The sequence below is a fragment of the Mustela nivalis genome, assembly GCF_964662115.1.
Source record: "Mustela nivalis genome assembly, chromosome: 7".
NCBI classification, from domain to species: domain Eukaryota; kingdom Metazoa; phylum Chordata; class Mammalia; order Carnivora; family Mustelidae; genus Mustela; species Mustela nivalis.
Genome location: NC_139026.1, coordinates 14,844,777 through 14,866,906, shown reverse-complemented (window position 1 = coordinate 14,866,906; position 22,130 = coordinate 14,844,777). Strand labels below are relative to the sequence as shown.

Here is a 22,130-nt window from a genome sequence, read left to right as displayed (position 1 = left end):
TGAACAGAAATTAATTTAACCTTCAGGTGCTTCCTGAGTGAGCTGGGGGAGTCCCCTCCTTCCATGGCTATCCAAGGTACCCCTCTTGTACAGTACTTATCCATCTGTTTTATAGTTTTTCTTGACCTTCTCCTTCACTGAGCCACGACTTAAGGTAAACACAGTCATATCAGACTATTTACACTCAGAACTCACAGAGGTACATAGAGGGTGCTCAGGCAATGTTTATTATTATTATTCAATTATTATTGAAATAATTACTTAGCTAATTAGCAAATTAACCATTTACAAACATAAGGTTGGGGCACATGTCTTTACTATAATATAAGATCCATGAAGGAAAGATTGCTGTCGTTTCTTTGTTTATTGCTCTTAGTTTCTTTGTTTATTTTCAGCTCAGCCAATAGAATGTAAACTCCAGGAGGTGGAGGGGGGAGGAGGACACTTGACTATCCTGTTCACCTCTGCACCTCTACCTTGAGCAAAGCCTGGCACATGGCTTGTTGTTCAGTATTGGAGGAAAGAAAAGGAAAGACAGAGAGAAAGAGGGAGGGAGGAAGAGAGGTGGGGAGGGAGGAAGGAAAGGAAAAGGTCTTATTCTGTACAGGTTTCTCTACGGAAGGTGATCTAGGCTTAGACCCAACCATAATGCAATTCTAAGCTATAGATGTATACAATGTGTACATATTTGGGAGATTTTTAAAGACGAGATATTTTTCCATAGATTTCATTTTTAGAATCAGTTGAACAGAGCTCTGATTTTCACTTAGAATAACTAAGAACCTTTCAGTACTATGCGAAGTGCAAATCTTGTGTCCAGCGACTTTGTTGCACAAGGAAATCCACCTGTGCTCTTGTGGGTCTGTGTCACCTGCTTCCAGTCAGGCCAGGGGATGGGTTGTTCATGGTGGCCAATAAATGCTGTCCAGAGATAAAGATGAGAGCAGTGAGCAAGAAGGAAAGGTCCCAGCCCTCCTGAAGCTTGCATTCTGACGTGGAGAGACATACAACGAACAAGGAAACAAACAAATAATTTTAGATGGTGGTAAGCTGTGTAGACAAAACAAAGCATCAGACAAGCAAACGATCCCAAGACTTTAGGATTAGCAAGTACAGGGCACCACGGAGAGTGCAGCAGTGGTGGCAGAACATACCAGATGACGGAAAGGGAGGAGTCTTGCACCTTCCCCTTGTGTGTGGCTCATGCATCCATTCTGAGGGTTCTAGCAGCCTCCCAGGGCTATACAAGCAGTTCTAACCCCATGCTTTTGTGGGACTGCCTCCTAGTGGGCCACTGGGAAGTTTTATGAGCTCTTCAAGTCACCCAGCTCCTAGACTGACTAGTGGTGGGCACATAGTAGGTGCCAAATCTCTAATCCTGCCATTCCCACCACCTCCCCCTGACCCTCCCCCCTACCGATGATTTCAGGGAAGGGTATAAATAGGCCAAGTCAGAAAATTGGACATCCGTCTTCTGTGTCCCTCACTGGTCACACCCAGGCACCAGCAAAGCTGGTGGATGAGTCACCTCTCCCTGCCCCCACTGTCAAGTCTCTATTCCAGACCACCATGATCTTTTTCCCAATGACCTCCACCTCTAGGAACACCATGTGGGCACACCATGACCACACTGGCATCTCCAAAACACAAATCAAGTCCTGTATGCTCAGAACACTTTCAGGATAAATTTCTTAGCCTGACCCTCCCGATCTGATCCTCACCTACCTCCCCAAGAAATTGCCAGTTACTCCTTGCCTCCCATTGCGTGTGTAGCCATGCCAGGCTCAAGTTCTCAAGCATACTGCATAGGCCCTCCTCATGTCCTTACAGCTGTTGGCAACACCCTCCACCCCTTTGCCTGCTGCGTTTGGCCCCTGGCTTAGTCATGACTTCCGCTTCCTCGAGGGGCCTGCCTCAACACCACAGACTCTGAGCCTCCCAGACTCAGTTTCCCCTCTCCTCCCTTGGTCCCCCTCACACCCACACACTCCCTTCTGCAGGCCTTGCTATATTTGCTTTAGATTTCAAGCTCTGGAGACTCAGCGCTGCATTGTTTGTGATTCTATCCACGGGAAAGACAGCCACGCTGAATCCCAATTGTCCTCCTCTGAAAAGTGGAGACGAAAACAATATTTAATGTTAGTTGTATTGTATGGGTTAAATGAGATAATGTGTGGAAAGGCCTACCACAGTGGAGGCACAACCCACGCATGAAGAGTACATGGTAGCTATTCCTCTTATGTTACTGAACCTGAACAAGCTTTTTATTGAGGTTTGAAATACATTCAGAAAAAAATGCATAAAATCCCAAGTGTACACAGCTCAGTGAATTTCCACCAAGGAACACACCCTTGTTACCAGCCCCTAGGATAGCACTGTTTTTAAACTCAAATGTTATCACCTCAGAGAGGTCCTCCCTGGTCCTACCTGCTACATAGCACTCCTCACTGGACAACCTCTATCATCTAATGATCTATTTTATCTATTAGCTATTTCCCTTCCTTCCAGTGTAAGTTCCAGGAAGGCAGGGATTTTTTTAAAAGTCTTCTTTCTTCACTGCTGCATCCCCAGCTCCTAGACTGACTAGTGGTGGGCACATAGTAGGTGCACAATAAAAATTTGCCAAGGAATGAATGATGCCTGCTTATTTGCATTTCTTTCAGCTCCAGGGTGCTGCAGCACTGTCAGTGGGGAGCGCTAGTGCCATTCCAGGTTAGACAGCACAGGGCAGGATCCCCCGAGCACCAGCCCAGCCCGACCCACCTGAGACTTCTTTTTCTTCACTTTCCTCGCCAGTCAGGCCCACTCCACCTCACCCCACCTCCATTTTCCGTGTATAATTAAAATAATATTAACAACACACCATCTTGCCCCCCACCCTCACCCCCCGCAGCATCCCTTTAGAATTGTCCCGCGGACCCCCAACTCTCCGGGTGGTGGCAGCTCCGGCTGCCCTCTGCAAGCACCTGATCGAGCTCCTGGCCAGTCTTCCACTTCCCGTTGGGCCTGCAGGCGGCCGAAGGTGGGCTTTTATCATTCGTCCCACTCCGCTCAAGGAGAAATCCGTGAGGTAGACCCAGACGCTCAGATCCCTGGACTCCGAATCCCGCTGTCTTCACCACCAGGCACACCACGACGACGTGCGACAATCGCCACCGCCACCTTCGGTCGCCACAGGTTGTCATCGGTTTTCCGGTCGTCAACCATCGCAGCTGGAAAGAACGCCTGGCTCGGTTCTGGGCCTTGGGCTTGCTTGCGCCTGTGAACAAAGTTTCCGCAGAAACGAACGGGTATTGAAGGCGGCAGCGGACCGAGTCAGAGGGGACCCGCACAGAGAGGCTCAGCCACTCCCAGGAGGCAGCCCTTAGCGGAGCCCCGGGTGGTGGGAAGGAGCGGGCCACAGGGCGACATGCTGTTGGGGGGCGGGGGGGTAAAGAGCAAGTAAATGCTCGACTCCTGCCACATCCACTGCCTCATTGGTTCTTCCCCTAAATTGGAGAGCGGACATCTTTGCCCCATTTTACAGACAAGGAAGCCGAGGCCCAGAAAAATGAAGGCATTTATCGAGTCGGAATTCGAACCCAGTGCTCTGAAATATGCCAAACCCGGGCTCTGTCCAGCCCTGGTTCGGCGCCGCCGCCTCCTCCCTCCCGCACCGTGACCTTAACTCGGCACGTGCTGGCCCCTTGCGCCTCCCCCCACATTGCCCCACTTAGCCCTGCCTGGAGGGCAGACTGGGGGGCTTTGCGAGGGACCGCGGCAAGACGCACCCAGCTTGGGGTCCTGGGTTAGAGACCCCCCTCGCCAGGCGTTAGGGACCCCGCCCGCGCGCCCCGCCCCTTCCGCGGCCCGGCCGGCGCTGCCTCTGTCCATGGTCAAAGCACCCGGGGTAATCCGCCTTTCTCTTCCGCCTGCAGAGCCCCATTCATATTCTAATCACAGCGCTGCCGGCCCGCGAACGGCCACTTTATAGGGGCCCTCAGAGACGCAGCCTGCCCCCCCCCATTTCCACTTCCAGACCCCCAGCTCCTCGCCCCCCTCTTTCTGCACTTTAAACTCAGCCGGGGAGGGGGTCCCTGGGAAAACAGCGTCTCCACTTGGACGCCGGGCTTCTCACAAACTTCGCGGCTGGCTGGGGGGCGGGGGAGAGGGCGGGGGGAGGGAGGGAGGGAGGGTCTGGGACACAGACAGACTGACAGAGTTACGGGAAGAGGCGGGGAGGGGGGTGTCAGAGAGACCAAGGGGGATAGAGACAGAGGAGCAGAGTCCTAGGGAGAGACAAAGAGACGTGGGGGCAGGGGCTGGACAGAAATACTGGCAGCCAAAACAGGAGAAATAGAGGGACACAGGACGAGAGAAGGACAGAGTGAGAGGCAGAGACCGGGAGACAGGCAGAGAGCGAGAGCGAGGCAGGGAAAGGGGAGAGACTCGGTGAAGGAGATGGATAAACCCAGGGAAAGACAGAAAGTTCTGGAGGAGACGAGTCCGCCCCTCACACCCTCCCCGCCAGGCGGCCTCCTCGCTGCCCAGGGTGGGGGCTGGGGTCTTAGGGCTGCCGTTCTCTCCCCCACCTTTCACCCTCCGCTCCCTCTACTCCTCCACGCGTGTCCGCGGATCCGCGTGTAAGGCAGTCGAAGCATACCTCCTCCCCATTCCCAGGGCCCCCACTCAAAATCTGACCCGGGACCAGACTGGGAGGGGGGCACAAGAGGAGAGGGAAAGGAGCCCACTCGTGGCCGCGTAGGCGACTCCCCAGGCTCCCCGGAGTCCCCTGCCACCCCCCACCGCCCCGCCTGGCCCGATCGGGGGGAGGGGTGGGGAGAGAGGAGGGGGCCACATCTAAGCCAATTTTGATTTCGCCTATAATGAGTGCCGGGCGAAGGCTGGAGAAGGCCTCTGGAACTTTAAATAAGAAAAACGTTGCTAATGCTATAATAGAAGGGGGAAGTCGGAGGGCTGGGATTGCGTCGCTCTGAGCCCCCCTTTTCGGAGGCGGCTTTTCTTATTCAAAACAGGCCCACAATGGGCTTCACAGTGCGCCTCGCCACGGCCCCATCTGACGAGCGGCCATTCATCAGGCCGGCTGGCCTATCAATGACATTGCTCCCATCGGGGCTCCTATAAAATGATGCTTTTTCCCATGAAACATCCGCAAACATTTTGACGGGTTTGGCTTTGCCCGGCTGGATTACTGAGTGTCCCCTCGCTCACTCGCTCTTTCTCTCTCCCCCTTCTCTGGGCTCTCTCCCTTCTCCCTCTCTCTCCTCTTTCTTCTTTCTCTTTTCTTTCTTCTTTCTCTTTCTTTTCCTTTCCTCCTCTATCCTTTTGCCCTTGCACTCTCTACGTCTCTTTTTCTTTCAGACTCCTTTCCTCCCTGGGCATCTCTAGCACAGGGGATCCCCAAACATCAGGACTTTTGGGGGGCGCCCGTGCTGTCCATGGGAAGAGCATGCATTGTGGGTTACTGGAGGAACCCGACATGGATTCCACAGGTCAGTCCTACTGGTGGGGGGTGGGGGGGGGAGACATTGGGAGGGAAAGAAAGGGGAGAAGGGGAACTTCAGAAAGAGTTGCAAAAAGTTCAGAAGGGTCAACTTGACAGTGGAACCCTAGGAAATAGCGGAGAGCGTGCACAAGTTTTCAATCCATCGCAATGTGTGATGTAAGTGGATGCGTGGAAGTGTGTGTGTGAGCGTGTGATTGTGTGTGTAAATGTGTGTGTGCGCGCGCGCGCGCTCTGACGAGCGCGCTTTTGCTTGTCCTGAACACAAAGTTACGTAAAGATTCTCTGGCTCGCGGCGAGCTCGAGGTGCCGCTCGCAGAAACTTTGCGAGCCGACCGCCCCCTTCTCGGGCCCGGCTCCTCCCCCGGGTTTGGGGGCCCCGGAATAGCGGTGCGCTCTGAGGCTGGTGGCTAGGGCCAGGAAGCCGAGCGGAACTCCCCAGAGGCGGGGGAGGGCGAGGGCTTCGCACAGCGCCTGGGAGGTGGGGACGGAGGCTCCGACTGGTGGAGACGCGCAGCTGGAGGGAGTGGCGGCGGCGAACACGGTGGTCCTGAGGAATCCGCGCCGGGTCGGAGGTGGGAGCCCCCGGCCGTCCGAGGCGGGGTGTAACCTCCTTGCCCGGAACGGCCTTCCGACGACGCGCTCCGCTGCGGGGCTGTAACTCCGCTGCGGGGCTGTAACTCCGCTGGAGGAAGGGCCGGACGCAGTGCGGCGGCAAGGCCTGGCGTCAGGGTCTGCAAAACTCCTCCGCACTTTGGAGGCTGTGGGCGTCAGGTTTTGGGGTGGCGGCGGTGCATAACAACTGAGGAAGGAAACCAAGGAATCTCTTACAACGAAAAAGCCCAGCGTCTTGTTTCTCCAGTAGAGTTTTCTCCACCTTCCTTTTCTAGCACTTAGGAGGAGCCGCCAAACTTCTAGATCTAAGCTATGTACCCTAGCTAGGCTCGTTCCAGGTGGAAGAAGTTCCCTAGAAGCCCCCCCCCCCCCCCTTCTCCAACCACAGTCCCTAACCAGTCCACTCCCATCGCCACTCGGATGCAGCCTCCGGGATTCTTGGGGAGATAGGGTCGGGGAGAGGCAGGAGCCGGGTAGTGAGCGCAGCCTGGGCCGAGGCCGCAGCTTGACGAGATCCTGGGGCTGAGGTCTAGGAGCAGAAGGGAGCAACAAGTGCCTTCTAGCCGCTGCCATCTCTCGCGTCCCTTCCCCGAGCAAATAAACGACCACCACCAAAATGTTTCTTCACCACCCCCCCAAACAAGCTGGAAATAGATGGGGGGTGGGGGTGGGGGTAGAGGTCATCTGGGCGTCGCCCCAGATGGTCTTTCATCAGTCCGCGCAGAGATTTCCAGCCTCTGCGGGCTTCTGCCGAGGCCCTGGTGGCCAGGACACCCATCCTCTCGGGCGGGGGGGATCTTTGGTTTTCCTGGGTAGTTGCCTATCTCTGATCCCGAGAGTCAAGTCCCTCTCCCACTTAGTGTGGGCCGCCTCGGAGAAGGGAAAGGCTGAGCCCCGCAGTCTTCCTTACTGTATAAACCGAGGCAAGGAGAGGGGTCGCCTGCTTCTCGTTCCAGCCTGCAGGTACCCGGCGGGCCCCGCTGGGGTGCTCTCTGCTGGCGGCAAAAAAGGTACCACAGAAGGAAAGCAAGCCCAGCCCACTATATTTTTATGTAGAGCGCTTGCATCAGCACGCACCCCAAGCACCCCAAATTTAGAAGCAAATATCCTTGAATAAAATTAAACCCATGTCTGCATTGTTTGCAGCCAAGTATTCACAAGGGGAGCCATGTATGGACTTGGGGTTTCCCCACACCCCACACCAGCCAAGCCCCAGTTTGGGGTTTTAAGTGCCCTCTCCACTAGATGGGACCTCCTTGTGCGTTCTAGAGAAGGCTTATCGGGCGTGAAAACGTTTTGTTTCTTGTCCTCGATATAGCTGGTGGCCGTGGAGGCATCTGGTCACTTTTACCCCAACCGCAAACACCCCACACGGGATCTAAAACAGAAATCTTTTCCACAGCCACTCCCCTCTCTTTTCCGAAAATCGGAGACATCCTCAGATCGTCATGCTGAAATCAAAATAAAAGTTTTGGGCAATGACAGGGTGAAGAAATGACACGGGGAGCACCAACTGACATTTCACAGTCGCAAACCCGACGACTAGGAAAGTGCAGCTCCGCGCGGTCCGGTCCAGGAGCCTCCCCGCACCTCCCTTTCCGAGAACTTAATCCAATTAGCTTTTCTTCAGAGTTTCCCTTGTTATGTAAAGGTCCTTTCTCCCAGCTCGCCGAGACTAGCGCTCCGAGGAGCAGTTCGATTCTGCTCCTTTTCCAGCAGATTGCGTGCGACCGGAACCACGAGTGTGATGCTCACGGTTTCATCCTCAAAGGGCTCGAGCAACGGATTCGCAGCAAGTGCTGGAGCCAGGCCTCCGATCCCGACTCTTAAAAGGAAAATCCCCGCAAAGTGCCTCGGGCCCGGGAGAACCGTTTTGCAGGGGCCGGGGCTCTAGTGGTCTGCCTCGGGGCCACTTCAGCGTGACCTGAGGAAACGCGCCCCTTTGTTCCGCTCACCGAGTCGGTAATATATTCCCCCAGTTTTCCCCCAAATACTCATCAAGTGCGGGGCTAAGACAATGGCCCCGTCGGGGGAGGCCCGGGAGCCGGCGCGCGCGCCTCAAAGGGCCCTCCGCGCGCTCGCGGCGGAGCGCGACAAAGCCGAGCCCCTTTCCCAGGAGACCCGCGGCGCAGACGAGCTCCGGCGGACGGCGAAGGCCGCAGGCGCGCGCGTGGGGCCGTCGACGCGCCGCCCCGCCGGTGCGCGGTTTGCGGTTGGGGCGGGCGCACGCCGCTCCCGGCCTGCGCGTCGGCCCCACGCGGCCGCCCCACGCCGCTCGCCCGCCGGCACCCGGCCGCCCGGCCCGCCTTCGCCTCGAGAGCCGACCGCGGCGGCCACGCGCGCCTGGCCCTGGGGGTCCGAGCCGGGCCGCCCTGTCCAGGCGAGCGTTGCTCGGTGACTCAAGCCGAAAATTCGAGAACGAGAGAGAAAAGCAGGTAGAATTTTAGGCCACGGAGAACTTGTGCCAAGTGGGCCGGGGCGGGGTTGGTCGGCTACGCAACAGAGGGGTCGTTTCTTGTTAAACGGGATGGCACGTTAGAGAGGGGCACTGCCCAGCCCGAATTAGAAATTTCTGCCTCGACCACTTTCTGCCCGGAGATCCAGAATCCAGAGCTAGGGAGGCCGAAGTACCCCTGGAGCCGGATTTGAGCACCACGGGCCACAGCGGCGGAGAGGCACGGCCTACGGGCCCCGGCTCAGCACAAGGCCTGACCTGGCCCCATGGGCCCCCAGGTGCGGACAGATAGTCAGTGGCCCTGGCTTGGGGACCCCGGGACGGAGAGCGCCCGGGTGGGAACAGGGCCCGGGCCTCCTCCATGCTCTCCTGGCCATGGCCCTAGGCAAGGAGTAGCCTTCTCCCACGGCGGGGAACCGGTCTGCCGGCTCAAGGGAGCAGAGGGCTGGGGTCTGCCCTTCGCTCCTGCGCCCACATCAGGCTGTCCTCTCCCTCTCCGGGCGTATGTGTGTGTGTGGCCGGCGGGGTGGGGGGCATGAGCGCCCCCACCCTCGCCACCTGCCAAGCGCCGGGGTCTGTGAGTTTAGCAGCAGGGTCAAGTGAGAGCCGCGTGGTCCTAGGGTCCCCAGGCCGGTGGCTGCGGCCCTCGCCGACGCGGACGCGGTGCTCAGGACAGGTCCGAGAAGCCCCGCAAGCGACTCCGCGCGGCGGCGGTGACAGCGCGCTTTTCCACCTGGCCTGCAGGATCGGGAGACCCGGAAAAGTTTGTCGGGCCGCAGGGCCTCTAGGCCCTAGGATTGCCTTAGCGGCGCCCTCCCCCCCGCCCGGGCGCGTCGCCATGGTGACCGCTGGAAGTTGGTGGTGGAAAACAGACCCGGCGCAAAGCAAAATATTATGAGTGCAGTTGGGGTGACTTCATGGGGGGCGGGGGACCGGAGGGCAAGAGCGGGAGCCAGAGGCACAGGCCGACAACAAAGGACCCAGTGCGAGTTGGAGAGAGGAGTTTACTCGGGGCCTTCCCGCTGCTGCGTGAGAGCTGGGCTGACCTGCTCCCCAGAGGCGCTGAGGTCTCTAATTTCTCTGCCCACCTGTGAGCCCTTCCTCCCACACCTCTTCTCCAGGTTCTCCTGCAGCCTCACTCCCCATCCCCAGGTTAGGCGCCAGCTGGGCAGTGCGCAGGCCTCACACAGGAGCCACAAGCTCATCAACATGAGAGGTTCAGGCTTTTTTTCCCCCTCATGCCCTGTAGGTCACCCAGGAGGAATTTCTCATCGCTCCTTCTCAAAATCATTCTTAAAAGGGTGAGGGAATGGGATAAGGCGGGAAAGAGAAGAGAAGGAGGCTCCTGGTCTGAAGTCAGAGGGTGGTGGTGCTGGTGCTGGTATGGGAGCAGGGAGATCCTGTCCAGTTTTGTTTTTTTTTTCCTCCTTTGCACAGTGGGAAAGCTCTGAGTTATAATTCCAACTCAGCCACTTATAAATGTTACTTTAGTAAATCTTATAGAGCTTTGTCAGATTTTCATTTGAAAATCTAATAAAACGTTAGGCAGCTTATAGTCTGGGATTTTCTGATAGAGTAGATACAAACCTCTTTATGATAGAATCCAGGAAACCTCTTTACTTGTAGAACCCAGGAAGCAAATAGGAGCCGGTAACCACCATCTGAACTGTGACCCACTGTACAATTAGTGCCTCTCTTCCCACACTAATGATACACTAAAATGTTTCGGTGAGCCAACTACTAGGATTTTAAGAGTCAAGGACCTTGGATAACCACTTTTTAAAGGTCTATAATTTCCTTTCCTAACTATAGCTAAGGTGCATTTCTGAAGACAGGAATTTTATGGGGCTATACCCGCATCAGTTTAGGAAACGCTGAAATGCATCTGGAGGATGAAGCCAGCATCACAGACCCTCATTTGTGTGGGAGACGGATACACACTGGCCAAAGAAGGGAAATGTTGCAATCAAAGGAAAGCCAGACTCCCATTCTCCCTTGCTTTTAGAAGGGGGAGAGGGTCTTCTCACACAGCCACCCCTCCTGGTGATAATTCGAGCAGAGGAGCCCTTCCCTTCTCCCTGACGCTCTGTTACCTCATTTATAGTTGAATGGACTCAATGTAAAGATCGCTAGGGCCCACCTAAAATTTTCCGTATGGTTACCTGCTCGTTTTATGTATGTGGAATCTACCATACTTTGTAAAGCCGTTTTCCAGACATTGATCCTCAAAAGCACCCCAAGAGAGGGATATAATTGTGGCCTGCACCAAGCACAGGGTTTCTCTTCCATTTCTAATGCCGTAAGGTGGTGCTTCTAAGTCAAGTTGACATGTGTGTGTTTGCCTTGGTGTCTGCACCCAAAAGGCTGAGAAGGCATATAATGGTGAAATCGCAGCATGGGGGCGGGGGTGTCGGACAGGCAGGTCTCCCCTTGCACAGGCCCCTGAGGGCCAACCCCATGTGTTCTGCATGTCACTTGGGACTTCCTTCAGCCACCCCTCCAGGGCTCTGCGGGGTGGAAAAGGTGCAGGAAACATCTAATGTTGGTTTTGCCCCTTCCACTCTATTTGAGATATCTGTGCAGTTTTAATTAAGGCTAGGGGAGAGAGAGTGAACTCAAACAGATGATTTGGAAGCATCAGGTAAAAGTAAAAGGAAATAATTCTCGTGAGTTTATTGGAGGTTTTGTTCAGTCTCACTCGCTGAGCACCTGCTGGGTGGCAGGAGGGACAAGGTCACAGTCTCTGCTGTCAAATGCAGTGCATTTGAGAAGGGAAGGCATGGACACCCTGAGAGCCGTGAGTGGCCAGGGGACATAGGAATAGGTGCTCCTTGGAGCCTGAAGGAAAGGATGTGCTTTCTTGTCGAACCCTCTATTGGTCAGCCCCGTCACAGGCACATTTTCACACACGAGTCGAGTAAACCTGACCATAATTCCGCGGCATCCCTTTTGTGGGATGAAAGAGGGTCTGGAACTTGTGTGGGGTCACAGCTCCTATGAGACCAGACTGGGAAAGCCTGCCCCTCGCCACAGCCAGTCCCCCTCCCATGGGTCCCGCTAGAATGCTAGCCTGGCAGGGCTTGGTGACGCCTCTGGCCTTGAGATGGATTTGAATTTCACTTGGAGAGAAGTGGATGAAAGCAGAGAATCATGGAAAGTTTTAGTCTTGGCTCCCAGAGAAAACGTCTCTGAAGGAGTCATGTGACTCTTCATTTGGAGAGGGTTTTAATGGATGGCTGTGATGGAAAGCCATGTATCATTGTGGTTGAATGATGATTTTGGACACATTTTAGCTTTATTCATTCAAGAAAACTACATGTATCCGGTGTGCCAGGCACTCTCCTGGATGCCAGGCTTACAAAAATGCCAGCAGTGCTCTTCTGAAGCATAAATTCTAGACAGACAAACAAGGTAACATACACAAACACACAAAATAGGTAATTTCAGTGTGTGATAAGCACTCTAAGGAGAAAAACCACTCCCTGGAGTGAAGAAGGTAGAGCATGGTGATCGGAAGGTTCCTACCTTCTGGGTACCCCATAAAGCTGGATGCCCTTAATCTAGAAGCTTACTTTAATGAGCCCCAGTGTTCTAATGGAACTGATCCAAGCATCTGAAAGGGCCCTTGTATAAAATGTGAAAATGGCCATACGTAACCGTCAGTACATATCTCTACTGTGCTACTAAGCATTTTTATTTAAATGCATTGGCTGGCGAGCGCTCCCAACAACCCTATATATATAGAAGGAACTGTTGTCATTCACGGTGTAAATGGGGAAACCAGCAAGCAAGAGACAAAATTTAAAGCTAGGAGCTGTCAAGTGTTCAGTGAGTTTCTGAGCATCAGAAGCTGGGCTGGTGAGACGGACTGTGATTGCACCGGAAGCAATGTCCGCTGTGTGTGCCTGACTTTCACTGATGCAGCATGCAAGCGCCGGCTCTAGCTTTGCACTTGGGTGTTTAAACTTTGTTACGTGCCTTTCACGTGCCAGGCATGAACTAAGTGCTTTAAATGCATTATTAGTTGAAAAAAGTAAATGCATTTTTGGCCGCATTTTAAAATATGTGTCATGGGTACTACTATGATCTACTCCATTCTATGCAGTGATTTCTGGGGCAAAAAGGGTACCCATGAAGGGAGTAGGTGGCCTAACCTGCGTGTGGTCCTCACTCTTAGTCACAAGGCTATACTGATGACCTTTTCTTCTTGTTCCTCCTCCTCCTCCTCCCGCTCCTCCTTCCCTTCTGTCTCATGCTCCCCCTTCTCCTCCTCTTCCTTCCTCCCCTCTCCTCCTCCCCCTCCTGCTAGTGAGGGAGAGGGTTGTGTTGGAAAGGATGTCCAATAAGGCATGTATCATTTTAGTGAAAGCGAAGGACTTGTTATTTTTGTCCCCATATGAAAGTGGCAGTGTCGTCCATTAGACTGGAGGCAAATTTTTTTTAACTATTGTTGGCAAAAATAGGGAGATAAAGCATTCATATCTTTACTACAGAGGTGAAATGTACTTTAGTCTTTGGGATTCATTTGAACTTAACATTTGCTTTGTCCCTGAGAATGTCACAGCTTCCTTCCTGCTCACATGCCGACGTACCTCCATAAGATTAAACTAAAGAGGGAACAGCCATTAGGTCATGTGTGAATAAACGTAGTCTTCAGGTGACTTATCCAACAGTGTATTGCAGAGAGAAGTCATTCACAGACATGCATTAACCTGTGACTGGAGGCGAATGTGGTCTGACAATGACAAGAACGTAAGCTTTACCATCACACAGACCAAGGTTTAAGTCTCAGCTCATTTGCTTTCTAGCTGTGTGACCCACGGCAAATGACCCAACTTCCCGAAGCTTTCCGTTTTCTTCTTTGTGAAACCATCTACGCCGTACGTCTCAGGGTTAAGGGAATATAATGAGAAACTTAACACGTGTTAAGTTAAGCCTGGCTTCTAGAAATTGCTCAGTAAGTGGCAGATAGCATTCTTAAAAATATTTATCTGGTCTTCCTACACCCACTTCTGTGTGTCTAGTTTGGAAAAGGGGATAAGACTCCTGAAACAAACGTGGACTGTTTCAGCATAGCTAGATGTTTTCTGTTACTGTGTAGATACGACCTTGACTCTAATGTCCAGATAAATCACTCTTCTCAAGTTTAGAAGGAGGGATTAATTTCATCCTCGCTTCCCTACCTTTCCATGAAAAAGGCATCTTAAATGCTGCCGTTGGCCACGATTTCATCCTTGTGTTGTCCAGCTTGTTAAAGGAAGTAGGAAATGTGTCTTAGCAGAGAGAACACATGTTTGCTGGAATGTGCACCCTGGAAGGAAATTCCATGGGGCCCTCAGAGTAGACCTACGTTCTGCCCCCCTGCCGGAGCCCCCCCCCCACAACTCCCAAGACCCTTCCCATCCTGGAATAGGAAGGCCTACCTTCTCCGTCCCTGCCCCCCACCCCCGTTCTGCTTGTAGGCATCACCGTTTTAAAGACAAACATTTTGGGGTCCTGGGTGGCTCAGTGGGTTAAAGCCTCTGCCTTTGGCTCAGGTCATGATCCTGGGGTTCTGGGATTGAGCCCCACAATGGGCTCTCTGCTCAGCGGGGAGCCTGCTTCCTCCAATCTCTCTCTCTCTCTCTCTCTCTCTCTGCTTGCCTCTCTGCCTACTTGTGACCTCTGTCAAATAAATAAATAAAAATCTTTTTAAAAACCCCACAAAAATTATAAAAATAGATAAAGACAACCATTTTACACTTGATCTTCAGGAAGTGGTAAATTCTGTTTCAAACGAGCCAGTCTCTGAAACTCAGTTGAACAAGATACACAGAAAGAGTTTCCTCCTTTTGCCTTTCTTGCATACTTTTTTCATGCAAGGGGCAAAATGTTTGCCTGTCTCTGCCTTTATCGTGAGTTTTTAAAATCTATGTTGTGATTTGTAAATTTTCTGAAATGTGAACCACTTGTTTTAAAGGGAAAGCGAGAGATCATAAAAGGCAGAAAAGAATGAAACTCAGCCACTAGGTGTTCAGTTGACTATGACCCAGACATAGGTGAACAGGACTGGATTGCCAGCAGACTTACCAGTCTTACCAGCAGACTATCTGGTTTTTGTTTGTTGTGTTAGATAGGATCCTTAGAGCAGAGTAACTTCCAAATATGTATGTAGTTTCCACTTTTGAGGGTGCTTAATCCCCAGTGAAGCATAAAAGTGTGATCTGCCCCTGAGCAATCAATTATTATCAGTAGACAGATGAACCTGGGCGTGGTGGGTTTTCATCTCCGTTAGGGTCTTGTTTAATTTAGAGGGATAACAAGAAAAGCCTTTGAAAGGGCTGCAGCTCAGGGAAGGTCTGTTCGCACTTTGTGTCCTGTGTGCTTTCGTTGTGCTAAACGTCAGTGTTGTTCAGACGCAGCCTAAATGGGTTGGACGAACGTGGCAGATTTTTATTTTTATTTATTCTGAAGCGGAGAACCACCGCTTTAGAAGCGCTGATCCCCTGACTCCGTCTTGTTGGCAAAAATGCATCCCCTCGACACAAGTGAACTCCTCTTGAACTAGATTTTAAATGGTCATTTGAAGAATCTGGAGAGTGACGAGCGATTGCTGATTTACACCAGCAGCATCTAATTTTTGAGGCGTGGATGCGTTTCGTGAAGAAAATTACGGCAGCGCGTTTTTTTTGCTTTTGTTTTTGTTTTTAAACATTTTATTTATTTATTTGACAGAGAAAGACAGTGAGAGAGGGAGCACAAGTAAGGGGAGTGGGAGAGGGAGAAGCAGGCTCTCTGTTGAGCAGGGAGCCCAATGTGGAGCTGGATCCCAGGACCCCGGGATCATGACCTGAGCCAAAAGCAGACGCCTAACAACTGAGCCACCCAGGTGCCCCTCGTTTGTTTTGAACCTTGTGATGGCTGCGAAATCATTTCCTGCTATTATTAGACTTTTAAAGAAAGAGGTATTTCTTGGAACGTTACAGTTACTGAACGTATGATTTTTAAAAGATGAGCACGGGCAATTTTTTTGAGTCCCACGTCCTCTTTTTCAGAATGATTAGGCTAGGTTTGGGGTGTTCATGGGGGACATAATGGATTTCTAATTTGTGTCCTGATTCCAAAGGCTCATGGGTAGGCTGGGATCTTAGTGAAGTTTTTAGGATTTTATAAAGTTCCAGAATTGAGACCAGGGCACACTCCCAAACTTAATTATGATGTGATATCAATAACTTTAAATATTTTGTCATGTTTTCTTGGCAGGGTTCCATTCCACTGCTGATAATAAGTGTAGAGTGGGGGAGGAATTGGGAATTAGTATGTGTCCATTTTTTGTTCCATCCAAAAGAAAACCAAAGAGTTTTGTGTCATCCTTCTGTGACTACGAAAATGATCTCTGTTTCTAGGAGTTTAATTTCTTCTACTTGATGACTCCTTTTATGAAAGAGAAGTAGATTCTCTATAAGAGCATTATTTGACCTCATACAAAATAAATAATGCGGGCTTAGAAAGCCCTGGGAGTCTACATGGAAGAGAGATCCCAGAGGGCTAGAGGCCCTCAGTTAAATCGTCGAAACTCTCAAGCATTGGAAAGAAGATTGAGCGGTTATTGTGAGAGAGGTTATGGTCCCCACGAACTTTTACTTTCAATGCAGTGGGCAGAGTTTTTGAGGTTGCTGTGGTTTGGGTAGAATAGGGGAACTTTTCAGAAATGCCAGGCCTTTAGGAAAAAAAACCCAAAACAACAACACAGCTTTTCTCCTAATCAAGGCTCTGTTTTCAAGTTTGAAAACTTTGCTGTGATTAGAAGAATGAATTATTTCTCTGCTTCACTGGGGTTTCCTCAGGGTGCCCAGGTGGTAGGGCACCCTCGGCTACCCCTCTGGGCACAGCTGGGAGCAGGGAGCACTACCCACCCAGACTCACACCCCACGACAGGTGCAAGCCTCACCTGGAGCCCTGCCGAGAAAGCTTGAAGCGGGGCCCAGAGGGCTGCCGAGGGATCCAAGAGAAGAGCAACCTAGAAAAGGGACTTCCTGTGGGTCTGGGTTTTGTGCAAAGGTTTTCATGATCTCGAGAGATTAGAAAACAAACAAGAAGTCCCATGAAAGTTGTATGATTATAGATAGTACCTGGAGACTATCTGTTGACACATAGATCATTTTTGAGAAGCAAAGAATGGGAGGAAGAAGGAAACTAATTGAAATCACTTTGGGTAATTGATGTCAGGCTGACTGAGTGAGTTATTTTCAAACTGGTTATTTACTTTCTTAATAAAATGATCCCTTTCTTTGAAACTGGGTAGCAGATTAATAAACTGTACCATGTCTTCCAGGCTCTGTGCTAACTGCTCATGCGTGCTACCTCGTTTCATTCTTGTTCTGGGCCTTGGGTATCATTGTCCCCGTTTTGCAAGCGAGGAAGCTGAGATTCAGAGAGCCAAGTTACCGTGCCCAGGCCAAATATATGATGTCAAATTCGGTTTGGAACACAGATTATTCTGATTTTGAAACCAGGCTGCCTCCTTGCCTCCCCAAACCTAGAGTTAGAAGGAAAACCCAAGAGAGGAGGTCCATGCTAGCTCACCTCCCCTACTTCCTACCTAAAGAAGTTCAGGAGGTCAAGTCATCCCTGATCCTTGATGGTGGGGAAGGGTGGGGGATGGCAGCTCACACTGCGGTTCTTGGGAGCTCAGTGTCCCGGGGGTAGCGGGTGTCTGGCTGCCATGGGGACCTCAATGTCACTTTGGCAATAGGCTGACTGAGGACGCCCATGGACGTTCCTTCCTGCGGGGTGCCTTGGTGCAGTGTGTACCTTCGTCTCAAATCATTTCCCCAGCTTCCAAACTCAACCTGGCCCCACCATTCGGAAGGGAACCCCGCTGGCCAGTTACTTTGGCAAATTTGACATCCTATACGCACCATCAGGGCTTCATAGCTACTTACTGACAGGCATGATTTTCCTTATAATAGGTTCAACATTGAAAGTTTGCTGTTCAAATAAAACAGTGCCTTCTATTTGCATAGCGTGTTACAGTGTGCAATCACGGGTATAATCGTCCGTGTGGGGAGTTTGCAGTCATCGACCCAATCATTAACAGCTCTGCCTCTGGAATCCCAAAGGCTTGATGAGAATTGGTTTTTCCATGAGCTGGGATGTCTGAACTCATCAAGCGAGGTAAGCTCTCTGAGCCTCAGTTTGCTTGCCAGTAAAGTGGGACCATGTGTAGTCCCCACCTCATAGGATATTATGAGGATTAAATGAAATAAAGTGTGTAAAAGGTCAGCACAGGGCCTTGGCATGTCATAACAACTCGATAAACAAAAGGTGCTTTGAGTTTCCATGTGATTCTCGTTTTCCCCTAATAGCTTCCAAGACCTGTCTTCTCTCCCCTCCCCACAAGGACGGCATAGGAGAAGAAAACAAAGTTTTATACAACACTTTCACCGTGTTCCGTCTTTTCAATACATGACCTTGTAAACCTATAGGCAGGATCTTTCCCAGTTTCTTCTCTTCCTTCTTTCTCTTCCTCCTCCTCCTTCAAGATTTTATTTATCTGAGAGAGAGAAAGAGAGAGAACACACAAGGGGGAGCAGCAGACAGAGAGGGAGAAGCAGGCTCCTGGCTGAGCAGGGAGCCCGATGTGAAACTCGATGTGGACCTTGATCCCAGGACCCTGAAAGCATGACCTGAGCCAAAGGCAGATGCTTAACCGGCTGAGCCACCCAGAAGCCCTTCCCCAGTTCATTCTCAGTGAAACCACCCCTCAGTGGGCTCAGTCACACGCAGTGGCTCATGTAGCGAGACTGTCCACCCTGAGGTCAGCTATGGCACCAAAACCGATGTTGCTTCCTTTAAACCAGGCCATCGCTATCCCGCTCGAAAACATTGGGTCGTAAGAAAGGAGATGGCGGTTTCCCTTACACAAAGAGCTGTCGTAACCGTGCCTCATGGGGGAATTACCCACGTGTGCAGAAGTGCACACATTTTTCCGGCCTCATTTTTACACGTTTACTTGACGCTTCTTTCTTTGTTTCCCAAGATTCCCCCCGTGTCATCCCTATCTGGGCTTGGCCCAGGACCAAGCATTTTGCCCACCGTGTCTTGCACAAGTCAGTGCTCAGTAAATGTTTACTTAAGAGATCAGTCAATGTGGGACGCCTGGGTGGCTCAGTCAGTTAAGCATCTGCCTTTGGCTCCAGTCATGATCTCGGTCGGGGTCCTGGGATCAAGCCCCGTGTCAGGCTCTGTGCTCAGTTGGGAGTCTGCTTCTCCCTCTCCTTCGGAAGCTTTCAGTTTTCTTCATTGTGAAAACATCCATCCCGTACTTTCCAGGGTTAAGAGAACATGATGCAGATTAACTACCCCCCGTCCCACTCATGCTCTCTCTCTCTCAAATAAAATCTTAAAAAAAAATAAAGTCAACCCCATCTTTCATATTATGAAGAACGCCGCATCTCTCTGCTTGCTTTCTAGCAAGGCTGGCTCGTAGCTCCATGCAGATGAGTACTTGATGAACTCCGGCTGAGCTGGCCCTCTTTGGGGCCCCTGCGTGGTGCCAGGCACGGATGCTGGTGCTGCTTCCTCCCTTTCCTCCTCCCTGTCCTCACTGACCTGCAGTTCTATGCCCAGCTCCGTCCTGACTGCAGGCAACAGTGGGGTGAGTACGGTGCAGTCCGCCCTTAAGGAGCTTATATTTGTCCTAATCCTCCTAGTAACTTCGTGGGGGTAGTTTCTTATTTATTTATTTATAAAGATTTTATTTATTTATTTGACAGAAACACAGAGAGAGAGGGAACACGAGCAGGGGGAGTGGGAGGGGGAGAAGCAGGCTTCCTGCAGAACAGGAAGCCCGATGCAGGCCTTCCTTGATCCCAGGATCCTGAGATCCTAACCTGAGCCACGCAGGTACCCCGTTTCTTATTTATATATAGGAAGGAATTGAGGCTCATGAGGTTAACTCATGAGGTTAATAATGTGCCTAAGGTTGCAGAACTTAGTGACTTTTCCGGGGGTGGGGAGGGCGGACAGTAGAATTAGTGTCCTCCAAAGGTCTTCACTGCACCAAAGATCTAAGAATCAAATGGCAAAAATGCTCCCAGAAGGGACCACTGTCGTGTGCCATGGGGGTGGGCATAATGCAAAAATTATAACAGCTAAGACTTTCATGGTGCTTATCATGTGAACATTCTCTGTGTGTTGTTCACGGAGTCTCATAGAAACTCCATGAGGTGTTGTTAGGACTACCCCCCCTTTTGCAGATTAAAAACAACAAAATGAAGCTTGAGGAGGTTGAGTCCCTCACCCCAGGTCACACGGCAAGGCAATTAGACTTGAACCTGGGAGTTGAGGTCCACGGGCTGTGTGCTTAACGCCTAACCGTGTCGTGAAAACACACAAAATGTCTCTGGCATAGACAGGGCCTCGGGAATCATGGTGGTTCCATGGTTCTAGAACAGGCGCTATGATAAGAGCTTTCCACACCTCCCACCACTAAGATAAGGTTGGCAGATTATTGTTCCCCCCGTTTTACACAAGGGGACACTGAGGTTTAGAGACTTTTTGCCCAAAGTGTGAAGGCTGGATTTCAGGCCACTCATTCCTGGCTCGTTCCTAAGCCCATGCATTTGTTTTTCTTTCTCCTAGTTGACTCTCGGGAAATAATTCAAAAGAGAAAAAATATGTACCAAATTAATTAAGACGTTATAAAAATAGGAATATTAGCTTGTGGGAACACTGGGCATCAATGAGTGATCAATACGAGGGCTGTAGGGAAACAGGAAAAATCTGCGTGATGGAACATTAAGGGAAAACGAATGGAAGCAGCATGTCCGACTGGTCCCTGGGGATGTAGGTCATCTGTGTGCCCAAGACTGCTGTAGTTGCGGCAACACCAGGAAAAGGACAAGTAGTCACATGTGAGAGGGGCAGGATTGTGGATGAATAGGTTTCTCCTTTCAACAATTTAAAATACAGTTTAAAATACAGGAGTGAAAAAAGCATTTGGCCTGTTAGAAGGATGTTTTGGGAAGGTTCAGACTCGTTTGAAGTCTGTTTGGGTCTTGCCATCAGGAGTGGCGGGCTCCTGAGGTTCCGGGGCAAAGCCCCATCCCCTCAGAGAGGGAGTGAGAAGAAATGCAGACGAGGCAAAGCAAACCCCCAGACTGGAAAAGGCAGTGATGGGGGCGCCTGGGTGGCTCAATGGGTTAAGCCTCTGCCTTTGGCGCAGGTCATGATCTCAGGGTCCTGGGATCAAGCCCTGCATCAGGCTCTCTGCTCAGCAGGGAGCCTGCTTCCTCCGCCCCGCCCCCTCTGCCTGCCTCTCTGCCTACTTGTGATCTCTGTCTGTCAAATAAATAAAATCTTAAAAAAAAAAGAATTAAAAAAAAAAAAAAAGAAAAGGCAGTGATGTCAGAAATCAGATACCATCAGATGCCATGCCTAGTGAGGAGCCTTGGCCCCAGGAACCTTTCTCCAGACTTTTATATGTTTTTAGTAATGTTGTAATCATAGAAATAGAAACGAAAGAAAAGTCTGCCAGCATTAGGTGGAGGGGAAGTGAAATTTGCCCAGCATACTCAGGCAAGATTGTACGTTAACTCTGCTGTTCCCAGGGACATTTCCAGAGCAGAGATCTGCTTTTACATGGAATGTGTCTTTGACAGGAGATGGCACTGAACACCTTAGCTTTCATTTTTTCTAGTCTCCAGGGATGTTGGTGAGTCTGTGTGATCTGCGAGCTAACAGCACTGGGGCACTTTGGGGTTTCCTTGTTAATTCTTGTCTGTTACCAATAAGGACACCTCCATCGTCTCTGTGACCGCTTTCGAGTTTTCTGTACTGAGTTTTCCTAAAGTGAGAAAGGGCTTAACTTTATTGAGCCCCTGATGAGTACTTGGCAGTACGTCAGACACAGCTGGGTACTCACAGTGAGACCTTAAGGCATATATAATTACGGGTTTTGTAGTATAAGGTAATGGTTAGGTGTAACCGCTGATGTGTTTTGAGTCAAACTGTCATTCTTTAAAATTATTCTTTCACCGGTGGATGCTTTTAAGTTCTATTTTTGTTGCTTGCGTGTGAAGAGTGACTTTGTGGTTTTGATTTACTGTTGTATCTTCAGAGCCCAGGATAGTGTCTGAGAGTAGTTGCTCAATAAGTAATTTTCCAAATGATAATTGAAGCAAAAAAAAAAAAAAAAAAAGTGAATGGTTAGGTTAGATTTGGGTTCCAAACCCTGGCTTGGCCACTTACCGGCTGTGTGATTTGGGACAAGTCATTGCCACGACGTTCATGAAGATACGGTGCTTGCATGGGGAGGTCACATTCCAGGAGATGGCATTAGTGTCGCCTTGGGCTCCCCTGCCTTCTGCGGTGGTTGAGACCCCGGCTGATGAGGAAGACCTGACAGGACACGGGGCACACGGAACAGCCGGGAGAGGGAATTTCATTAGCCAAAAAGAAGGCAGAGGCCTCAGCTCTTTTCATCCAGGCCTTTCTCTCTGGGCCCTGCTCCCCCCATCTATGAAAGGAGTTGATAATTCCTGTATATGAAGTAATTACAAGACGAGGTATGGA

General features: G+C 51.0%; 2 protein-coding genes across 5 annotated transcripts in view; one reads left to right on the top strand and one right to left on the bottom strand.

The window, feature by feature from the left end:
- Positions 1-547: 547 nt before the first annotated feature.
- LOC309869442 (uncharacterized protein) lies at positions 548-4,011 on the bottom strand. Of its 3 annotated transcripts, none has more exons than XM_082740583.1 (3): positions 3,771-4,011; positions 2,967-3,259; positions 548-989 (listed from the first exon to the last, which is right to left on the bottom strand). In XM_082740583.1, exons 1-3 carry the CDS (start codon positions 3,871-3,873, stop codon positions 903-905), a joined length of 483 nt encoding a protein of 160 aa, XP_082596709.1. In that variant the 5' UTR covers positions 3,874-4,011; the 3' UTR covers positions 548-902. The 3 variants fall into 3 exon arrangements, with proteins under 3 accessions (XP_082596709.1, XP_082596710.1, XP_082596711.1); XM_082740584.1 differs by having other exon boundaries at positions 548-921; XM_082740585.1 differs by lacking the exon at positions 548-989 and adding an exon at positions 1,489-2,107.
- A 1,026-nt stretch (positions 4,012-5,037) lies between these two features.
- RFX4 (regulatory factor X4) overlaps positions 5,038-22,130 on the top strand; it is a 157,452-nt gene continuing 140,359 nt past the window's right edge. For both annotated transcript variants that reach the window (XM_082740566.1, XM_082740565.1), the window contains exon 1: positions 5,038-5,492. In XM_082740566.1, the coding sequence (XP_082596692.1) occupies positions 5,450-5,492 (43 nt within the window). In that variant the 5' untranslated portion in view covers positions 5,038-5,449. The remainder of the gene's footprint in view (positions 5,493-22,130) is intronic.